Here is a 15987-nt window from a genome sequence, read left to right as displayed (position 1 = left end):
GAAAAATTCCAAACGCCCAAATTAAGCTTTTTTAGGTTGCCACAACATTTATTTAAAATGCAATAACAGGCGATCAAAACATCACATCTACACAACAATGGTATAATTAAAAACATCAGCTCAAGATGCAAAAAATAAGCCATCACTGAGCCCCAGATCCTGAAAAATGAGAACGCTACGGGGCTCGGAAAATGGCGCCAAAAGAGCAATTCTTTTTTTTTTTGGATAAACGTCTGTATTTTTTTTTCACCCCTTAGATAAAAGTAAAAGTATACATGTTTGGTATCTACAAAGTCATACCGACCTGAGGCATCACATCGATGCATCAAATTTACCATATAGTGAGCACAGTGAATATGGAATTTCACTTTTTTCACAACTTCTCAACATGTGGATTTTGTTTCCCATTTTCCAGTACATTATATGGTAAAACTAATGGTGTCATTCACAAGTACAGCTCGTCCTGCAAAAGACAAGCATTCAGAAGGCAATATTGACGGAAAAATCAAAAAAAGTTATGACTCGAAAGAAGGAGAGGAAAAAAACAATGAAAAAATGAAAAACAAAAGTATTGAATAATAATAGATCAAGAGCGGCTGTGAATTTTAACATGCAGTGAAATGCAAAAGTGGCAGTTTGGAACCTGTTATTGCAGAAAACTAGCAATTATATATTATATATATATATATATATATAATATATATATAATATATATATATATATATAATATATATATATATATATATATATATATATATATATATATAAAATATATAATATATATATGTCACAAACCACCGGGGGGGTCACTCAGAAATCCCCCGCGCTGGCTACCAGTACGTCACAATCGGGGGGTAGCAAGGGGGCGTCCCCCTCCTTTATACCTCCCGACCGACAGACAGAGCACGTGACGCGCTCTCTAGCGCCCCTCTTATAGTCAGGCCAATTATGGAATTGCCCGACCATAAGCAAGGAGGCCGCTATACTACTTATGCCGATTATTGAAGGGCCCCCGGCGAGAGAAGGGTATATATTCCCCCGACCTCCGCGGGCGGAATATATAAACTCTCCCCGAATCTCACTGGCCTCCCCACAATAATCCTTGGCACAACTCGCTGCCACCAACCGATTTACGGTAACTATTAGCCGAACACACGGACGTGGGATTCAAGATCGAGATAACAGAACAGCCCAAGATTAATTATATAATTTAATCGCCTAAAGCACACTAGAAACTACAATATATACAATAGGGAATCTACAGAATATACAGTTATGTCAGAGTACAGTTACAGATAAAGCATGGTTTACAAACAGGCATGCACAGTTCCAGCAGTTACCTTGTTGTGTCTGGCCACAGGGGGGCGCTGTACCCAGGTTTCTAGGATTCTTCCCACAGATGTTTCCTGCACGTGACCCCCAGCGAAAGAACCTTGGAAAATGGCCGAAGCAGGGTTATCAACCTGGGCAAATCCAGGTCCCCTCCTACCTTCGTGACCTCACAGGGAGCACTGCCACTCCCCCTGCATGGATCAGAATTATCCAGCAAAGGGGATATTGGCCATAACTTTGCCTGGGAGCGTCGTAGGCGGACGCCAATGCTCTCATTGTGACAGTTATGAATTTAGCTACAGAACGAGGGGACTCATGACCTGTCTGCCAGTTCCCCATTGGCTGATATCACGCCTGGGGCATTTCCCAATGTCCTGCTCCCATAAAAAGGGGGTGCCGGCATCGTCCACATGCGGAGACACCATTTTTATGGTTGCCATATTTATCGGAAATATGGCTTGCGAGATATGAACCATTTTTTACTGGAGTCGTTCTGTCTGGCTATTTCCAGAGCCTTGCTAATTAGATAGCAGCTCCTACTACAGGGTGACGGCAGGGAGTCATCCTGTGTCCATTGTCCCTAAAGCCACCTCATTTCCATATCACAGGACATGGCCATGGGATTTGTTGCTAAACCAGTTGTGTGAAGGAAAGGGGGGGGGGGTGACACCAGGAGAGGGCTTCCTGACATACTTGAATATCATGATTTATCGTCATCTCTCCGGATTTACCTCACACCTCCCCCCTTTTGAGGGCGCTAGGGGGCAGCACACTCCGGTGTTCCCCCGTGCGCCCGTCCGCGACCTCTCTTTGTCGGGACAGCCCGTCTGCGTTACCGTGGTCACGGCCCCTTTTGTGGCGAATGGTGAAGTTGTATTGCTGGAGCGCAAGGCTCCATCGCAGCAATCGCCCATTCGTCCCAGAGACGGTGTGCAACCAGCTGAGGGGATTGTGGTCCGTCTCCACGATGAAGTGGCGCCCGTATAGATAGGGTTGCAGACGCTGCAGGGCCCACACTATGGCCAGGCACTCCTTCTCCATCGTGGAATAGGCAACTTCCCTTGGTAACAGCTTCCTGCTCAGGTACAAGACTGGGTGCTCTTGGCTCGCAGAGTCCACCTGGCTGAGCACCGCACCGAGGCCGAAGTCACTGGCGTCGGTCTGTACTACAAACGGTTGCGTGAAGTCGGCTGCCTGTAGCACGGGCGGGCTGGACAGGGCGTCCTTTAGGGCCCGGAAGGCTGTCTCGCAGTCCATTGTCCAATCGACTGCAGAGGGCAGCTTCTTCTTGGTGAGGTCCGTCAAGGGCTTTGCCAGGCTACTATAGCATGGAACAAACCTCCTATAGTACCCAGCGGTCCCCAAGAAGGACATCACCTGCTTCTTGGTCCTGGGGGTGGGCCAGGATGCGATGGCTTCCACTTTCTCAGGCTCGGGCTTCAGGGTTCTCCCACCTACCCGGTGACCGAGGTACTGGACCTCGCTCATGGCCAGCTGACACTTTCCCGGCTTGATGGTCAAACCTGCCCGGTGGATCCGCCTGAGCACCTGTGCTAGATGCTCTAGGTGGTCCTCCCAGGTGGGACTGAAGACGGCAATGTCATCCAGGTACGCGGCCGCGTACCCTTCAAGTCCCTTGAGCAGGGTGTTGACCATCCGCTGGAAAGTGGCAGGGGCATTCCTCATCCCGAATGGCATCACCGTGGACTCGTACAGTCCAAATGGGGTAATAAAGGCAGAGCGTTCCCTGGCCTTGCGAGTCAGGGGGATCTGCCAATATCCCCGGCTCAGATCCATGATGGTCAGGTACTGAGCCCCGGCCAACTGATCGAGCAGGTCATCGATGCGTGGCATTGGGTACGCATCGGCGACCGTGACAGCATTGAGCCCCCTGTAGTCCACGCAGAACCGAGTGGTTCGGTCCTTCTTAGGGACGAGGACTACAGGCGAGGCCCAAGCGCTGTTGGATGCCTGGATCACCCCCAGCTCCAGCATCTCGTCCATCTCCTGGCGCATGTGTTGCTGCACCTCCAGGGAGACCCGATATGCTGAACGCCGGATCGGGGGATGATCCCCAGTGTCCACGTGATGGACAGCCAAGTCAGTCCTTCCGGGCTGGTTGGTAAACAACCCCCGGAAGGGGTGTAGGGTGGCCCACAGCTGGGACCGTTGGTCCTCCAAGAGCTGGTGGCCAACCTCCACATCCTCAATGGATCCGCCTGCCCTAACCTGGGCTAGCATATCCAAGAGGGTTTCCGCTTCTCCCTCCTCGGGCAGGTTGCACACGGGGAGCGCACATGCCTCCCGCTCATGATGTGCCTTCATCATGTTCACATGGAAGGGCTTCCGCCTTCCACGGGCAGGGTCCAGGGTGACCAGGTACGTTACAGGGTTGAGCTGCTGGTACACGAGGTATGGGCCTTCCCAGGCTGCCTGAAGCTTGTCCTGTGGTACGGGGACCAGTACCCACACCTCTTGACCCACTTGGTAGGTCCTCTCACAAGCGTTCTGGTCGTACCAACGCTTCTGATCGGCCTGGGCTTGAGCCATATTGTCGTGTACCAGTTGCGTCAAGGCCTGCATTTTGTCCCGGAAGCGCATGACATACTCGATAACCGACACTCCAGGGGTGGCCAAATCCCCTTCCCAAGCCTCTTTCACCAGAGCCAGGGGGCCCCGCACACGTCGCCCGTACAGGAGCTCAAACGGTGAGAATCCTGTTGAGGCCTGTGGAACCTCCCGGTAAGCAAATAACAGGTGTGGGAGATACCGCTCCCAGTCACGCCCATGGGAGTCGACCAACATCTTAAGCATCTGCTTTAAGGTGCCATTGAACCGCTCGCACAGGCCATTAGTCTGTGGATGGTACGGGCTGGCCACCAGATGTCGCACCTGGACTTGCTTACAGAGGGTCTCCATCAGCTGGGACATGAATTGGGTCCCCCGGTCGGTGAGCATTTCCTGGGGAAAACCCACTCGGGAGAAAATCTCCAGCAATGCGGTGGCCACCTTGTCAGCCCGAATGGACGACAAGGCCACTGCTTCTGGGTACCGGGTGGCATAGTCCACTACCGTCAGTATGAAGCGTTTCCCGGAGCTGCTGGGGATGGCCAGCGGGCCGACCAGATCCACAGCCACCCTCCTGAAAGGCTCATCGATGATGGGCAGAGATACCAGTGGGGCTTTGGGGCGTGGCCCCGCCTTCCCCACTCTCTGACAGGTTTCACACGAACGGCAGTAGGCAGCCACATCGGCCCCCATTTTTGGCCAGTAGAAATGCTGGTTTAACCTGGCCTTGGTCTTAGCGATCCCTAGGTGTCCGGCCATCGGAATCTCATGTGCGATCCGCAACAACTCCGTCCGGAACGGATAGGGTACCACCAACTGTCGGTCCCTGGGCCACGCCTCCGGTGAACCCTGCTGGACCGTGGCCCGGTACAGCCGTCCTTGGTCCCAGACCACTCGCTCCGGGTCCGAGTCCGAGGGAGGCTGTGCCGCCTGCTCCTTAAGAGCTTTCAGGCTGTCGTCAGCTTCTAACGCTGCCTGAAACCCCTGACTAGATGTGGCCAGAATCGACGAGACTGTCACATCTTCAGTCAGTACCCCGGGACCTGTGTCCTGGCCTCCACCTGACTCGGCTGCCACTTGGTCAGAAGGGGAAGAGCTATCGGACCTCCGGGAGGCCCCTTGGCTTCCAGCACTCCCACTGCGGGTGACGGCGGCCACAGCCGCTGCGACCGTGGGTCGTGCCTGCTCCTCCTCCGTTCCTGACCAAGTCGCCGGTTCAGGCAGACCTACCTGGCTTCCTGACACCCCGGTTGTGGGGGAACCATGCACCGAGATCTTACCTGGGAGCACTTCCGCTCCTGGACCGGCCCCAATCTCACCTGCCTGTTCCCCTCCTGCAGCAACAGAACCCCGCTGTGAAATCTCTGGGGACCCCACATTTGCTGTGGTAGCCCCCACCCCACACACTGGTCCTCCCCCTGCAGCACCCTGCTCTCTGCTTATCCCTGCAGAGGGCAACAGATCCCAGCTCACAGGCTGATTACTTGTAGAGGCATGGTCACACCTTTCTCTGACCCCCTCCCCTGTCACAGCTGCAGCTGTGTGTGTGTCTATGGTGTCTGTGCAAGCAGAAATATCAGAGTTCACTCCCTCCTCCCTTACATCATTCATAGATAACACATTAACATTGTCCGGAGGCACGTCAGCACTGGCTGAAGGTTCAGCCTTTGGGGCGGGGCCAAACTGGGAGGTTATTTGCCCCAAATCTGTCCCAAGTAGCACGTTTGCAGGGATCCGATCAGTTACCCCCACCTCCCTCACCCCTCGCCCTGCGCCCCAGTCCACATAAATGTCAGCAACAGGCAGCGCCGGGTCAATGCCTCCAATCCCGGAGACAGCGAGGGTTTTTCCAGGGATCAAGTCTTGGGGGGACACCATCTCAGGCCGCACCAGAGTCACCTCCGAGGCGCTGTCTCGCAGTCCTATGGTCACAGACTGGCCGACGGTGACAGGTTGGAAGCTGTCCAGGGACCTACCACCACCCCCACCCACACAATACACCTTGGGCGGCCCTTGGGACGGGGACGGAGCCGGGGCCTTGGGACGCTGAGGGCACATGGCCTTGAAGTGTCCAGGTAGGTTGCACTGGTGGCACCGTCTTGGCTCTGCCACGGGCCTGGAGAGGGGAGTTGAGGGGGACACCCCCTGCAGTCTAGGGGCAGGTGGGGCAGTCGCAGAGTTCATCTTACCCCCTCTCCAGGTGCTGCTGGTGGCTGCTCTCCTGGCTTCAGGAGCCCGATTGTTGGTGTAGTCATCTGCCAGGGCAGCTGTAGCCGTGGATCCCTTTGGCTTCTGGTCTCGGATGAACTGGCGGAGATCCTCAGGGCAGTTCCACAAGAGTTGCTCCGTGATGAACAAGTCCAGGATCTCCGGTCCGGTGGAAAGCTGCAGGCCTTGGGTCCAGTGGTCGGCAGCTCGGGCAAGTGCCCGCCGGTGGTCAGCCCAGGAGTCCTTTGGTCCCTTCTGCAGCGTCCGGAACTTCTTGCGGTAGGACTCCGGGGTGAGGTTGTACTGTTGGATCAGGGCCCGCTTGATGGTGTCGTAGCCCTGATCCGCCTCAGCAGGCAAGTCCCCAAGGATATCCAGGGCCTTACCCCTTAAACGGGGGGTCAGGTATTTGGCCCACTGGTCCTTGTTCAGATGATGCTGCAAGCAAGTCCGTTCAAAAGCAGTCAAGAAAGAGTCCAAGTCTCCATCCTTCTCCAGCACTGGGAAGTCCTCAACACGGACCTTTGGAAGTTTGGTGTCTGGAAGGTCACGGGTGGCTGATGAGGGCCGGAGCTGAGCTAGCTGCAGCTGGTAGTTACGCTCTGCCTGGCGCTCTTCACGCGCTGCTTGCCGCTCACGCTCGGCCATGAGTTCCTTGTAGCCCTCCCGGTCTCCAGCCTGGCGTAGGGCCATAGCCATTTGAAGAAGGCTATCCGAGCCTCCCAGGCTCGGTGGAATGGCACGTGGTGATCTGCGGCCCGCTGCGGAGCCTGGTGATTCACTGTCCATTGCAGAGCGGAGGGCTGGCATCTGGCTCGTTGAGGACCCTTGGGCGAGCTGCTCCTCATCTTGTCCAGCAGTGCCCGGTTGTGCAATGTCCTCTGCAGAGCTGTTTTCTGGCGTCGAGCTCCTGGAGGACTCATGGACAACCTCCTCATCGTCTCTGGCCTTAGCATCGGCCATTCCTTTGGCTTTGCTCCTGGTGCTCTCAGCCATTCTTGCAGACTTTTGGTCACTGACACAGAACTGACACCTGATGCCTCCACACACCTTACAGTATCTGCACTCTGACACTCTAGTGTTGAGCTAGTCTGAAGACCCCAGCAGCCACAGCTGCTGCAGGCAGTCTTTAGTGTCTGGGAGTATGGGTCTCACACTCACACACACTATTATCTCGATCCCACCGCTTGCCACCAATATGTCACAAACCACCGGGGGGGTCACTCAGAAATCCCCCGCGCTGGCTACCAGTACGTCACAATCGGGGGGTAGCAAGGGGGCGTCCCCCTCCTTTATACCTCCCGACCGACAGACAGAGCACGTGACGCGCTCTCTAGCGCCCCTCTTATAGTCAGGCCAATTATGGAATTGCCCGACCATAAGCAAGGAGGCCGCTATACTACTTATGCCGATTATTGAAGGGCCCCCGGCGAGAGAAGGGTATATATTCCCCCGACCTCCGCGGGCGGAATATATAAACTCTCCCCGAATCTCACTGGCCTCCCCACAATAATCCTTGGCACAACTCGCTGCCACCAACCGATTTACGGTAACTATTAGCCGAACACACGGACGTGGGATTCAAGATCGAGATAACAGAACAGCCCAAGATTAATTATATAATTTAATCGCCTAAAGCACACTAGAAACTACAATATATACAATAGGGAATCTACAGAATATACAGTTATGTCAGAGTACAGTTACAGATAAAGCATGGTTTACAAACAGGCATGCACAGTTCCAGCAGTTACCTTGTTGTGTCTGGCCACAGGGGGGCGCTGTACCCAGGTTTCTAGGATTCTTCCCACAGATGTTTCCTGCACGTGACCCCCAGCGAAAGAACCTTGGAAAATGGCCGAAGCAGGGTTATCAACCTGGGCAAATCCAGGTCCCCTCCTACCTTCGTGACCTCACAGGGAGCACTGCCACTCCCCCTGCATGGATCAGAATTATCCAGCAAAGGGGATATTGGCCATAACTTTGCCTGGGAGCGTCGTAGGCGGACGCCAATGCTCTCATTGTGACAGTTATGAATTTAGCTACAGAACGAGGGGACTCATGACCTGTCTGCCAGTTCCCCATTGGCTGATATCACGCCTGGGGCATTTCCCAATGTCCTGCTCCCATAAAAAGGGGGTGCCGGCATCGTCCACATGCGGAGACACCATTTTTATGGTTGCCATATTTATCGGAAATATGGCTTGCGAGATATGAACCATTTTTTACTGGAGTCGTTCTGTCTGGCTATTTCCAGAGCCTTGCTAATTAGATAGCAGCTCCTACTACAGGGTGAAGGCAGGGAGTCATCCTGTGTCCATTGTCCCTAAAGCCACCTCATTTCCATATCACAGGACATGGCCATGGGATTTGTTGCTAAACCAGTTGTGTGAAGGAAAGGGGGGGGGGGGTGACACCAGGAGAGGGCTTCCTGACATACTTGAATATCATGATTTATCGTCATCTCTCCGGATTTACCTCACAATATATATATTATAATATAATATAATATTATTATACATTTGTTGAGGCTGCAATTGAAACACAATCCAAGGACACATTGCATACATGGCTTACACTATTGCCGCACACAAACTGGCGAGGTTTTAGCTCACATTTCCTTGGATGACCATATCGCATTGGGCTTGTTATAAGGCTACTTTCACACATCAGTTTTTTTCCATCAGTCACAATCCAGAAAAAAACGGATAAAACTGATCCGGCGTTGGATCCGTTTTATCCCCATTGATTTGTATTAGCGCCGGATTGTGCCTAATGGCCTTGCGTTGCATCCATCTTTTGCCAAATGGAACGTCTCTTGTAACGTTTTTTGTCTCTGACAAAAAAAAGCATTGCGCCGGATCCGGCGTGATTTACAATGGAAGCCTATGGACGCCGGATCTGGCTCGATACAGCATGATTTACAATGGAAGCCTATGGACGCCTGATCCGGCTCGATACGGCATGATTTACAATGGAAGCCTATGGACGCCTGATCCGGCTCGATACGGCATGATTTACAATGGAAGCCTATGGACGCCGGATCAAGCTCGATACGGCATGATTTACAATGGAAGCCTATGGACGCCGGATCAAGCTCGATACGGCATGATTTACAATGGAAGCCTATGGACGCCGGATCCCGCTCGATACGGCGTAATTTACAGTGGTAGCCTATGGACGCCGGATCCGGCGTAATGCAGCAAAAAACGGATGCGGCTGCCGGATCCGTTTTTTTGTAAACTGAGCATGCTCCAATTTATTGAAAGAAAACTGATCCAGCAAAAAATGGACAAAACGGATGCACCGGGTCAGTTTTTTGACGGATCAGGTATACCGGAGCCGTCAAAAAAAGGATCAGGCGCATCCGTTTTTGCATATTCTGCGCCGGATCCGTTGCATCAGGCACACGCCGGATTGTGCCTCATGCAAAAAAACTGATGTGTGAAAGTAGCCTTAGCAGACCAGCCTGAACTGAACAAACAAAAAGCTTCTATAAAGTAAGGCTCTGTTCACACTAGCGTCTGTTACTGCCCTGTAGACAGATAATGGAGACCGTCACGTCGTCTTCAGGATCCTCCTATTTTTAAGAGCAGCAGTATCTGCACAGACTGCGGAGCTGCTATTAACCCCACGTTCTTCTGTGTGTGTAGGAGTCTGCAGAACTACAGAAAGCTTTTCGGAAGTTGGAGGAGAAGCTTCAGCATGAGATGCAAGCCAAAGATGAATCCGAGCACAAATACAGGTATACAGACGGCCACAATTTATTAATGTCTGTCCTCATGGATTGTTATCTTCTTAAAAGGAATGACTGCGCAAACCAAGCACAGGGGCTCGGTGTAGTCATACGGTTCAGTGCAGCCATTTGTTTCTTCTATCCCTGCTCTTGTCTTACGTCTGTCAATCAATGAAGAAGAGGTCTGAGAAAAACAGAAGGTGAAAGTTCTCCGTGCCTGTCACGATAGACTACAATCATACCAATGTAGTAGAAGTAGTTTCTCCACAGATGTGCTGCGTCTTCCAGGATACATTATAACGATTCACTTGTGACCAGTGTTTTTCTATGTGGCGGAATACATTAAAAACTCTGCATAATTTATGTATGCAGAAATGGATAGAACCTCATTTTCATGTAATCCTGAAAGACCTGTGACTGCAGCGGGAGCCTCTCCCTCACTGCCATGCCTGCAACTGGAGCCTCCCCCCTCACTGCCATGCCTGCAACTGGAGCCTCCCCCCTCACTGCCCTGCCTGCAACGGGAGCCTCCCCCTCACTGCCCTGCCTGCAACGGGAGCCTCCCCCTCACTGCCCTGCCTGCAACGGGAGCCTCCCCCTCACTGCCCTGCCTGCAACGGGAGCCTCCCCCTCACTGCCCTGCCTGCAACTGGAGCCTCCCCCCTCACTGCCCTGCCTGCAACGGGAGCCTCCCCCTCACTGCCCTGCCTGCAACGGGAGCCTCCCCCCTCGCTGCCCAGCCTGCAGCGGGAGCCTCCCCCCTCGCTGCCCAGCCTGCAGCGGGAGCCTCCCCCCTCGCTGTCCAGCCTGCAGCGGGAGCCTCCCCCCTCGCTGCCCAGCCTGCAGCGGGAGCCTCCCCCCTCGCTGCCCAGCCTGCAGCGGGAGCCTCCCCCCTTGCTGCCCAGCCTGCAGCGGGAGCCTCCCCCCTCACTGCCCAGCCTGCAGCGGGAGCCTCCCCCCTCGCTGCCCAGCCTGCAGCGGGAGCCTCCCCCCTCGCTGCCCAGCCTGCAGCGGGAGCCTCCCCCCTCACTGCCCAGCCTGCAGCGGGAGCTCCCCCCTCACTGCCCAGCCTGCAGCGGGAGCCTCCCCCCTCACTGCCCAGCCTGCAGCAGGACACAGAGGTAAAGTCCTCCTTTAGCAAGCCATGGCCACACCGCTATTTACAGATAATGATCCTGTGCATATCAGCAGGAGGTTGATACCTGGTTGTTCTCTGCAGGGTTTTTAGAAAAACTGATTGTCTGTAAGATATTCTGCATCTTAAATCTAGAGATGGGTGCATCAATTTCTGGGGCTCTGTTCCATCAGCCAGGGTGGTACTCTACTGGAGGGGAAGCTCGAAAATGTCTTACTGTCCGGGATTCCCGGTGAGGCCTTTGCTTAGCCAGGGTTGGTGCAACGTCATCTGTGTCCAATCCTGATAATCAAAAGCCTCAGTGGGGATTCCAAAATGTAAGAGACTCTCAGTTGGAGTCCCACCAATTGATTTGCCCATCTCTAATTATTTTTTTTACGTTAATCATCCCTTTTTAGGTTTAAAGTGGATCTGTCACCAGGTTTTTGCTACCGCATCTGAGAGCAGCATAATGTAGAGACAGAGACCCTGATTCCGATGTGTCTCTTACTGAGCAGTTTGCTGCCATTTTGGTAAAATCAATGTTTTCTCTGCTGCGGATCTAGCATTTATACAGAGCTCATGAATATGCTGGACTACCTGCAGCACGCAAAGTAGTCCTGTAATGATAATCTACTGCTGATTAAACTGTGATTTTATCAAAACTACACTAAGCAGCGCAGTAAGTGACACATGGCTGGAATCAGGATCTATGTTATGCTGCTCTCAGATTAGGTGGCAAAAACCTGGTGACAGATTCCCTTTAATGTTCCTTTTAAAGTTGCAGATTTTGTGGTAACATTTTATACTTAATATCCCATAAAGCAGGAAGTCTAAGGATATTTGCACACGTTAAGTATTTTGTTGCTGAAATTTCTCCACCATTTCTGCATTTCTTGGCAGGAAAAATAGCATTTTGTCACGTTTTTTAATGCTTTTTTGCAAGTATTTTTGGTGCGTTTTAAATAGTTTTTCCCCATTGCTGTCAATGGTAAAAACGGTGAAAGAATTGACACGCTGTAGATTATTTTCTGCAACAAATTTGCAAAGCGAAAATACTCAATGTGTGCACTAGACTTCAGGATTCTCATTGACGTTGCTGGTATCAGGATTTGCTTGTAGTTTTGTGACCAAACTGCACTCAAAAACACATCCAAAAAAATGCGGCAAAAATGTGCACAGCCTTATTCTTGCATACACAACATTAAGGGTATCTGCGCACATTAAACATTTTGTTGCTGAAATTTCTGCTTCTCTTGGCAGGAAAAAAGCGCAAAAACACTTTTTTGCCGCTTGTATTTAAAAAAAAATAAAAATAAAAAATAAATTTTTTTGCATGCGCTGATTTCAATAGTGAAAAATGCAGTCAAAAACCCTGAAAGACTTGACATGCTGCAGATTATTTTCTGCACAAATCTGCAAGAAAAAACCCTCAACATGTGCACAAAACTTCAGGATCTTCATTGACTCTCCTGGCATCAGGATTTCCTTGCAGTTTTGTGACAAAACTGTATTTAAAAAAGCATCAAAAAATGCAACAAAAACGCGCTGTGTGCACACAGCCAAAAGATGACTACTCTGTGATAGAGTTGGTGCTTTTCCATCTCTGGATATGAGCTTGAGAACAAGCTCTGTCCTCCCGGTATCCTCTGTTCTTCATATGTTTATCCTCCCTGCTGCGAGGTCATCGTTGCGGCCTGATGCATGTTTGGTGTCAAAGGAGGAGCAGCGGATACCGGGAGGGAAGAGCTTGTTCTTGGACTCGCATCTAGAGGCCAAAGGTGTTTTTTTTTTTTTTTTGTTTTTTTTTTTTTTTTGTTTTGTTTTTAACGTGACTGATGGACTGGGTCCTGCAAATCTATTGGCACCAACTGTACACATTGACAATTATATACTATGGATTCTTGAACACGAGGAAATGTACCTTCATTTAACATATTATCTGCTAAATTGCAGCCTGTGCCCAGATTAACACAGTTGGTCTTTCTCAGACAAGCCACTTTTTATTTACATGGTCATCACTGTCCCCATTGGGGCTCACAATCTCACAAGTTCCATATCAGTATGTATTTGGAGTGTGGCAGGAAACTGGAGAACCCGGAGGAAACCCGCGCAAACAAGGAGAGCACATACAAACTCCTTACAGATTAGGTTTTTCTACGCAGAGGCGCACCCCCACCCCGGGGGCTGACTGCAGAGGCTCGCCCCCCCCCCTCCCCGGGGGCTGACTGCAGAGGCGCCCCCCCCCCCCCTCCCCGGGGCTGACTGCAGAGGCGCCCCCAACAGATACAGGGGCTGGCTATAATCAAAACGAGCATACATCCCTCATAATGGATGGTGCTGGTGTATGTTTGTTTTTTTTTTATTTTTTTTTTCTTGTGCCCAAAATTGGTCATGTACCATAACACATTGTCTAGCTTTGTGTAGCATTTCTTTTTGCTTATTGCAAGAACTTTCTTTGCAGTAACACATTTTTTTTCCCCTAGGTCTGTAAATTCTCGCCTGGAAAAAACAATGAAGGAACTTGATGAACAGGTAATTTCCCTTACACCCAGAATCATTCCAGGGCCAGAAAGCTAATTAGGTCAGAATCAGAAACTGAGTCCGTAAGTTCCAAACAATGCCAGAAAGCTGTAAAAAAAAAAAAAACAAAAAAAACAGACAAACAAAAAACGTTTTCCACACCCTTGTGTGATCCAATGATGAGACTTTTTGGAGATCTCGAGGACCACTTCTGTATGGTTGCGTGTTTATAGATGGGCTCTGGATAGCTATATATTGATTGATGTTTATGCATGTAATGCTTAACGCTGCAGTGTGAAATCATACATATGAAGTCCTAGGTTATACCGGAGGATAGGGTTAGAAATATTCACCAATATTTTGCCTCTGGCTATAGGTAAATTCTCGGAAGAACCTGGAGTCTACGAGCCGGCAGCTGGAGCGGGAGAAGGCTCTGCTACAGCACAAGAACGCCGAGTACCAAAGAAAAGCGGAGAACGAGGCCGAGAAGAAACGCAGCCTGGAAAATGAAGGTGTGTGAGCTCGGCACGTGCCAGACATGATTCCCCTGGTGTAAGATCCCCTATAGAACATTATAGAAGCTTTACTGGGCATATAGTCACTTAACCCCTTTACGACCGCCGATACGCCTTTTAACGGCGGCATATTCGGGTACTTTTTCCGATCCGCCGCTTTTTAACGGCGGTCGGAAAAAAGGGTCTAGCGCCCCCCAGAGTCGGAAAATTTCCGGGGTCTCAGCTGCCGGGGGTAGCTGAGACCCTGGAGATTACGGTTCAGGCCGGTTTTTTCATTTAAAGGTACGGTGATCGCCGTTATTAACCGAATAACGGCAAGCATGTACCTGCAAAATGAAATGCCGGTTTTTAATGCATTTTAATGGTTTCTCTCACATTTGACGTGATCTAACAGTCAAATGTGAGAGATCGGTCCTTGTCCGGTCCCTCTCGGTCCCCCCCCCCGGTACCTGGGTCTCGTTACCGAGTTCCCACGGCATTCCCCCGGCCCCCCTCCTTCTCGTGTCCGTGTAAAATGGCGGGCGCATGCGCAGTTCGACCGCTAAAGTCTGCCTCCTTCCACCTAGCAACGTCAGGAATTTATTTCATTGGTTCCTGACATTTGAACACTGTGTTAGACCCTATCACAGTGATCAAATACCCCAAATATTTTGGAAATGGCAGCATTTGGGTCTGCCTCCCTCTTCTCTCCCTTGTAGTTGATCTGGGAGAGAAGAGAGAGAGAGACTACATTTGCTGCCGTTTCTGTCAGAAAAAAAAACACCAATTTTTATTATAAATCAGTCATCCTCATCCCCAATATCCTCACCCAAAATATCCCCCCCCCAAATATCCTCATCACCTCCGTCAGAATCCCCCCTTAGTTAGAATTTTTATTTTAGATTTTTTTTTTTCTTATATCAGGGTTAGATCAGGGTTAGCATCAGGGTTAGATCAGGGTTAGATCAGGGTTAGGATCAGGGTTAGGATCAGGGTTAGGGTTAAAAAAATCTAAAAAAAAATTTTCAAAAAATTTAAAAAAAAAAAAAAATTTGTAGTATTTTTTTTTCTTTTTTTTGCTAGGCAGTGAAAAATACTGTAATGGCGCGGAGAACATTTACCGCCGAGCAGGCATACATGCTTCTTGCCTCCGGCAGTTCAGGCTCGGATACAGAGTCTGCCTCTGAAATCGAGCGATTTTCGGATGGTGACGACTCGGCTTCCTCCTCGGGATCCGACAGCCCGATGGTAGCGGAGTCGGTCGTCACTGCTGAAACGTCAGAGGCAGGTCCAAGTAGTGCCCTTCCCCGGCCACTATGGTATCCTGACCCGTCCTTCTCCCCTCAAATTCCTCCGTTTGTAGCAACCCCCGGTATAAATGTAAATGTCACAAATTTTACCCCATTAGATTTTTTCCAAATTTATGTTACCCCAGAAGTCCTCCAATTATTTGTCCACCAAACCAATTTATATGCCCGTCAATATATATCCCAACATCCTACCTCCATCCATTCCCGCTCCTGGATCCCCACAAATGTCCCCGAACTTAAAAAGTTTTTGGGCATAACTTTTAACATGGGGTTAGTGAAAAAATCTACACTCCGCTCGTACTGGGCAACAAAAACAGTGCACAGCACCCCTGTGTTTGCAGCCATCATGACCCGATCCCGATATGAGACCCTTTTGCGATTCCTGCACTTTAACGATAATTCCCAAGCCCTCCAAAGAAATGACCCAAACTATGACCGACTTTATAAATTGAGACCCCTAATATCCCTTCTAAAAACTACCTTCCTAAATTCGTATACCCCTGACAAAAATGTTTCTATAGACGAGTCCCTTATGAGCTATAAGGGCCGTCTGTCTTTCCGCCAATTTATCCCCTCCAAGCGTGCCAAATATGGTATAAAATTATACAAAATGTGCGAAAGCACAACCGGTTACACGTGTGCCTTTCTCATTTACGAAGGGAGGGACCGCCAAATCAACCCCCCAAACTGCCCCCAGACAAT

At 50.7% G+C, this 15987-nt stretch overlaps 1 protein-coding gene across 4 annotated transcripts in view; it reads left to right on the top strand.

The window, feature by feature from the left end:
* ROCK2 (Rho associated coiled-coil containing protein kinase 2) overlaps positions 1-15987 on the top strand; it is a 297338-nt gene that overhangs the window by 175897 nt on the left and 105454 nt on the right. For all 4 annotated transcript variants that reach the window (XM_075341111.1, XM_075341114.1, XM_075341113.1 and 1 more), the window contains exons 11-13: positions 9762-9853; positions 13445-13493; positions 13858-13993. In XM_075341111.1, coding sequence (XP_075197226.1) covers positions 9762-9853; positions 13445-13493; positions 13858-13993 — 277 coding nt within the window. The remainder of the gene's footprint in view (positions 1-9761; positions 9854-13444; positions 13494-13857; positions 13994-15987) is intronic.

Source organism: Anomaloglossus baeobatrachus, chromosome 3, assembly GCF_048569485.1.
Source record: "Anomaloglossus baeobatrachus isolate aAnoBae1 chromosome 3, aAnoBae1.hap1, whole genome shotgun sequence".
NCBI lineage: Eukaryota > Metazoa > Chordata > Amphibia > Anura > Aromobatidae > Anomaloglossus > Anomaloglossus baeobatrachus.
Note: the sequence above shows the minus strand (reverse complement) of the source record. Positions and strands in the feature narration are given on the sequence as shown.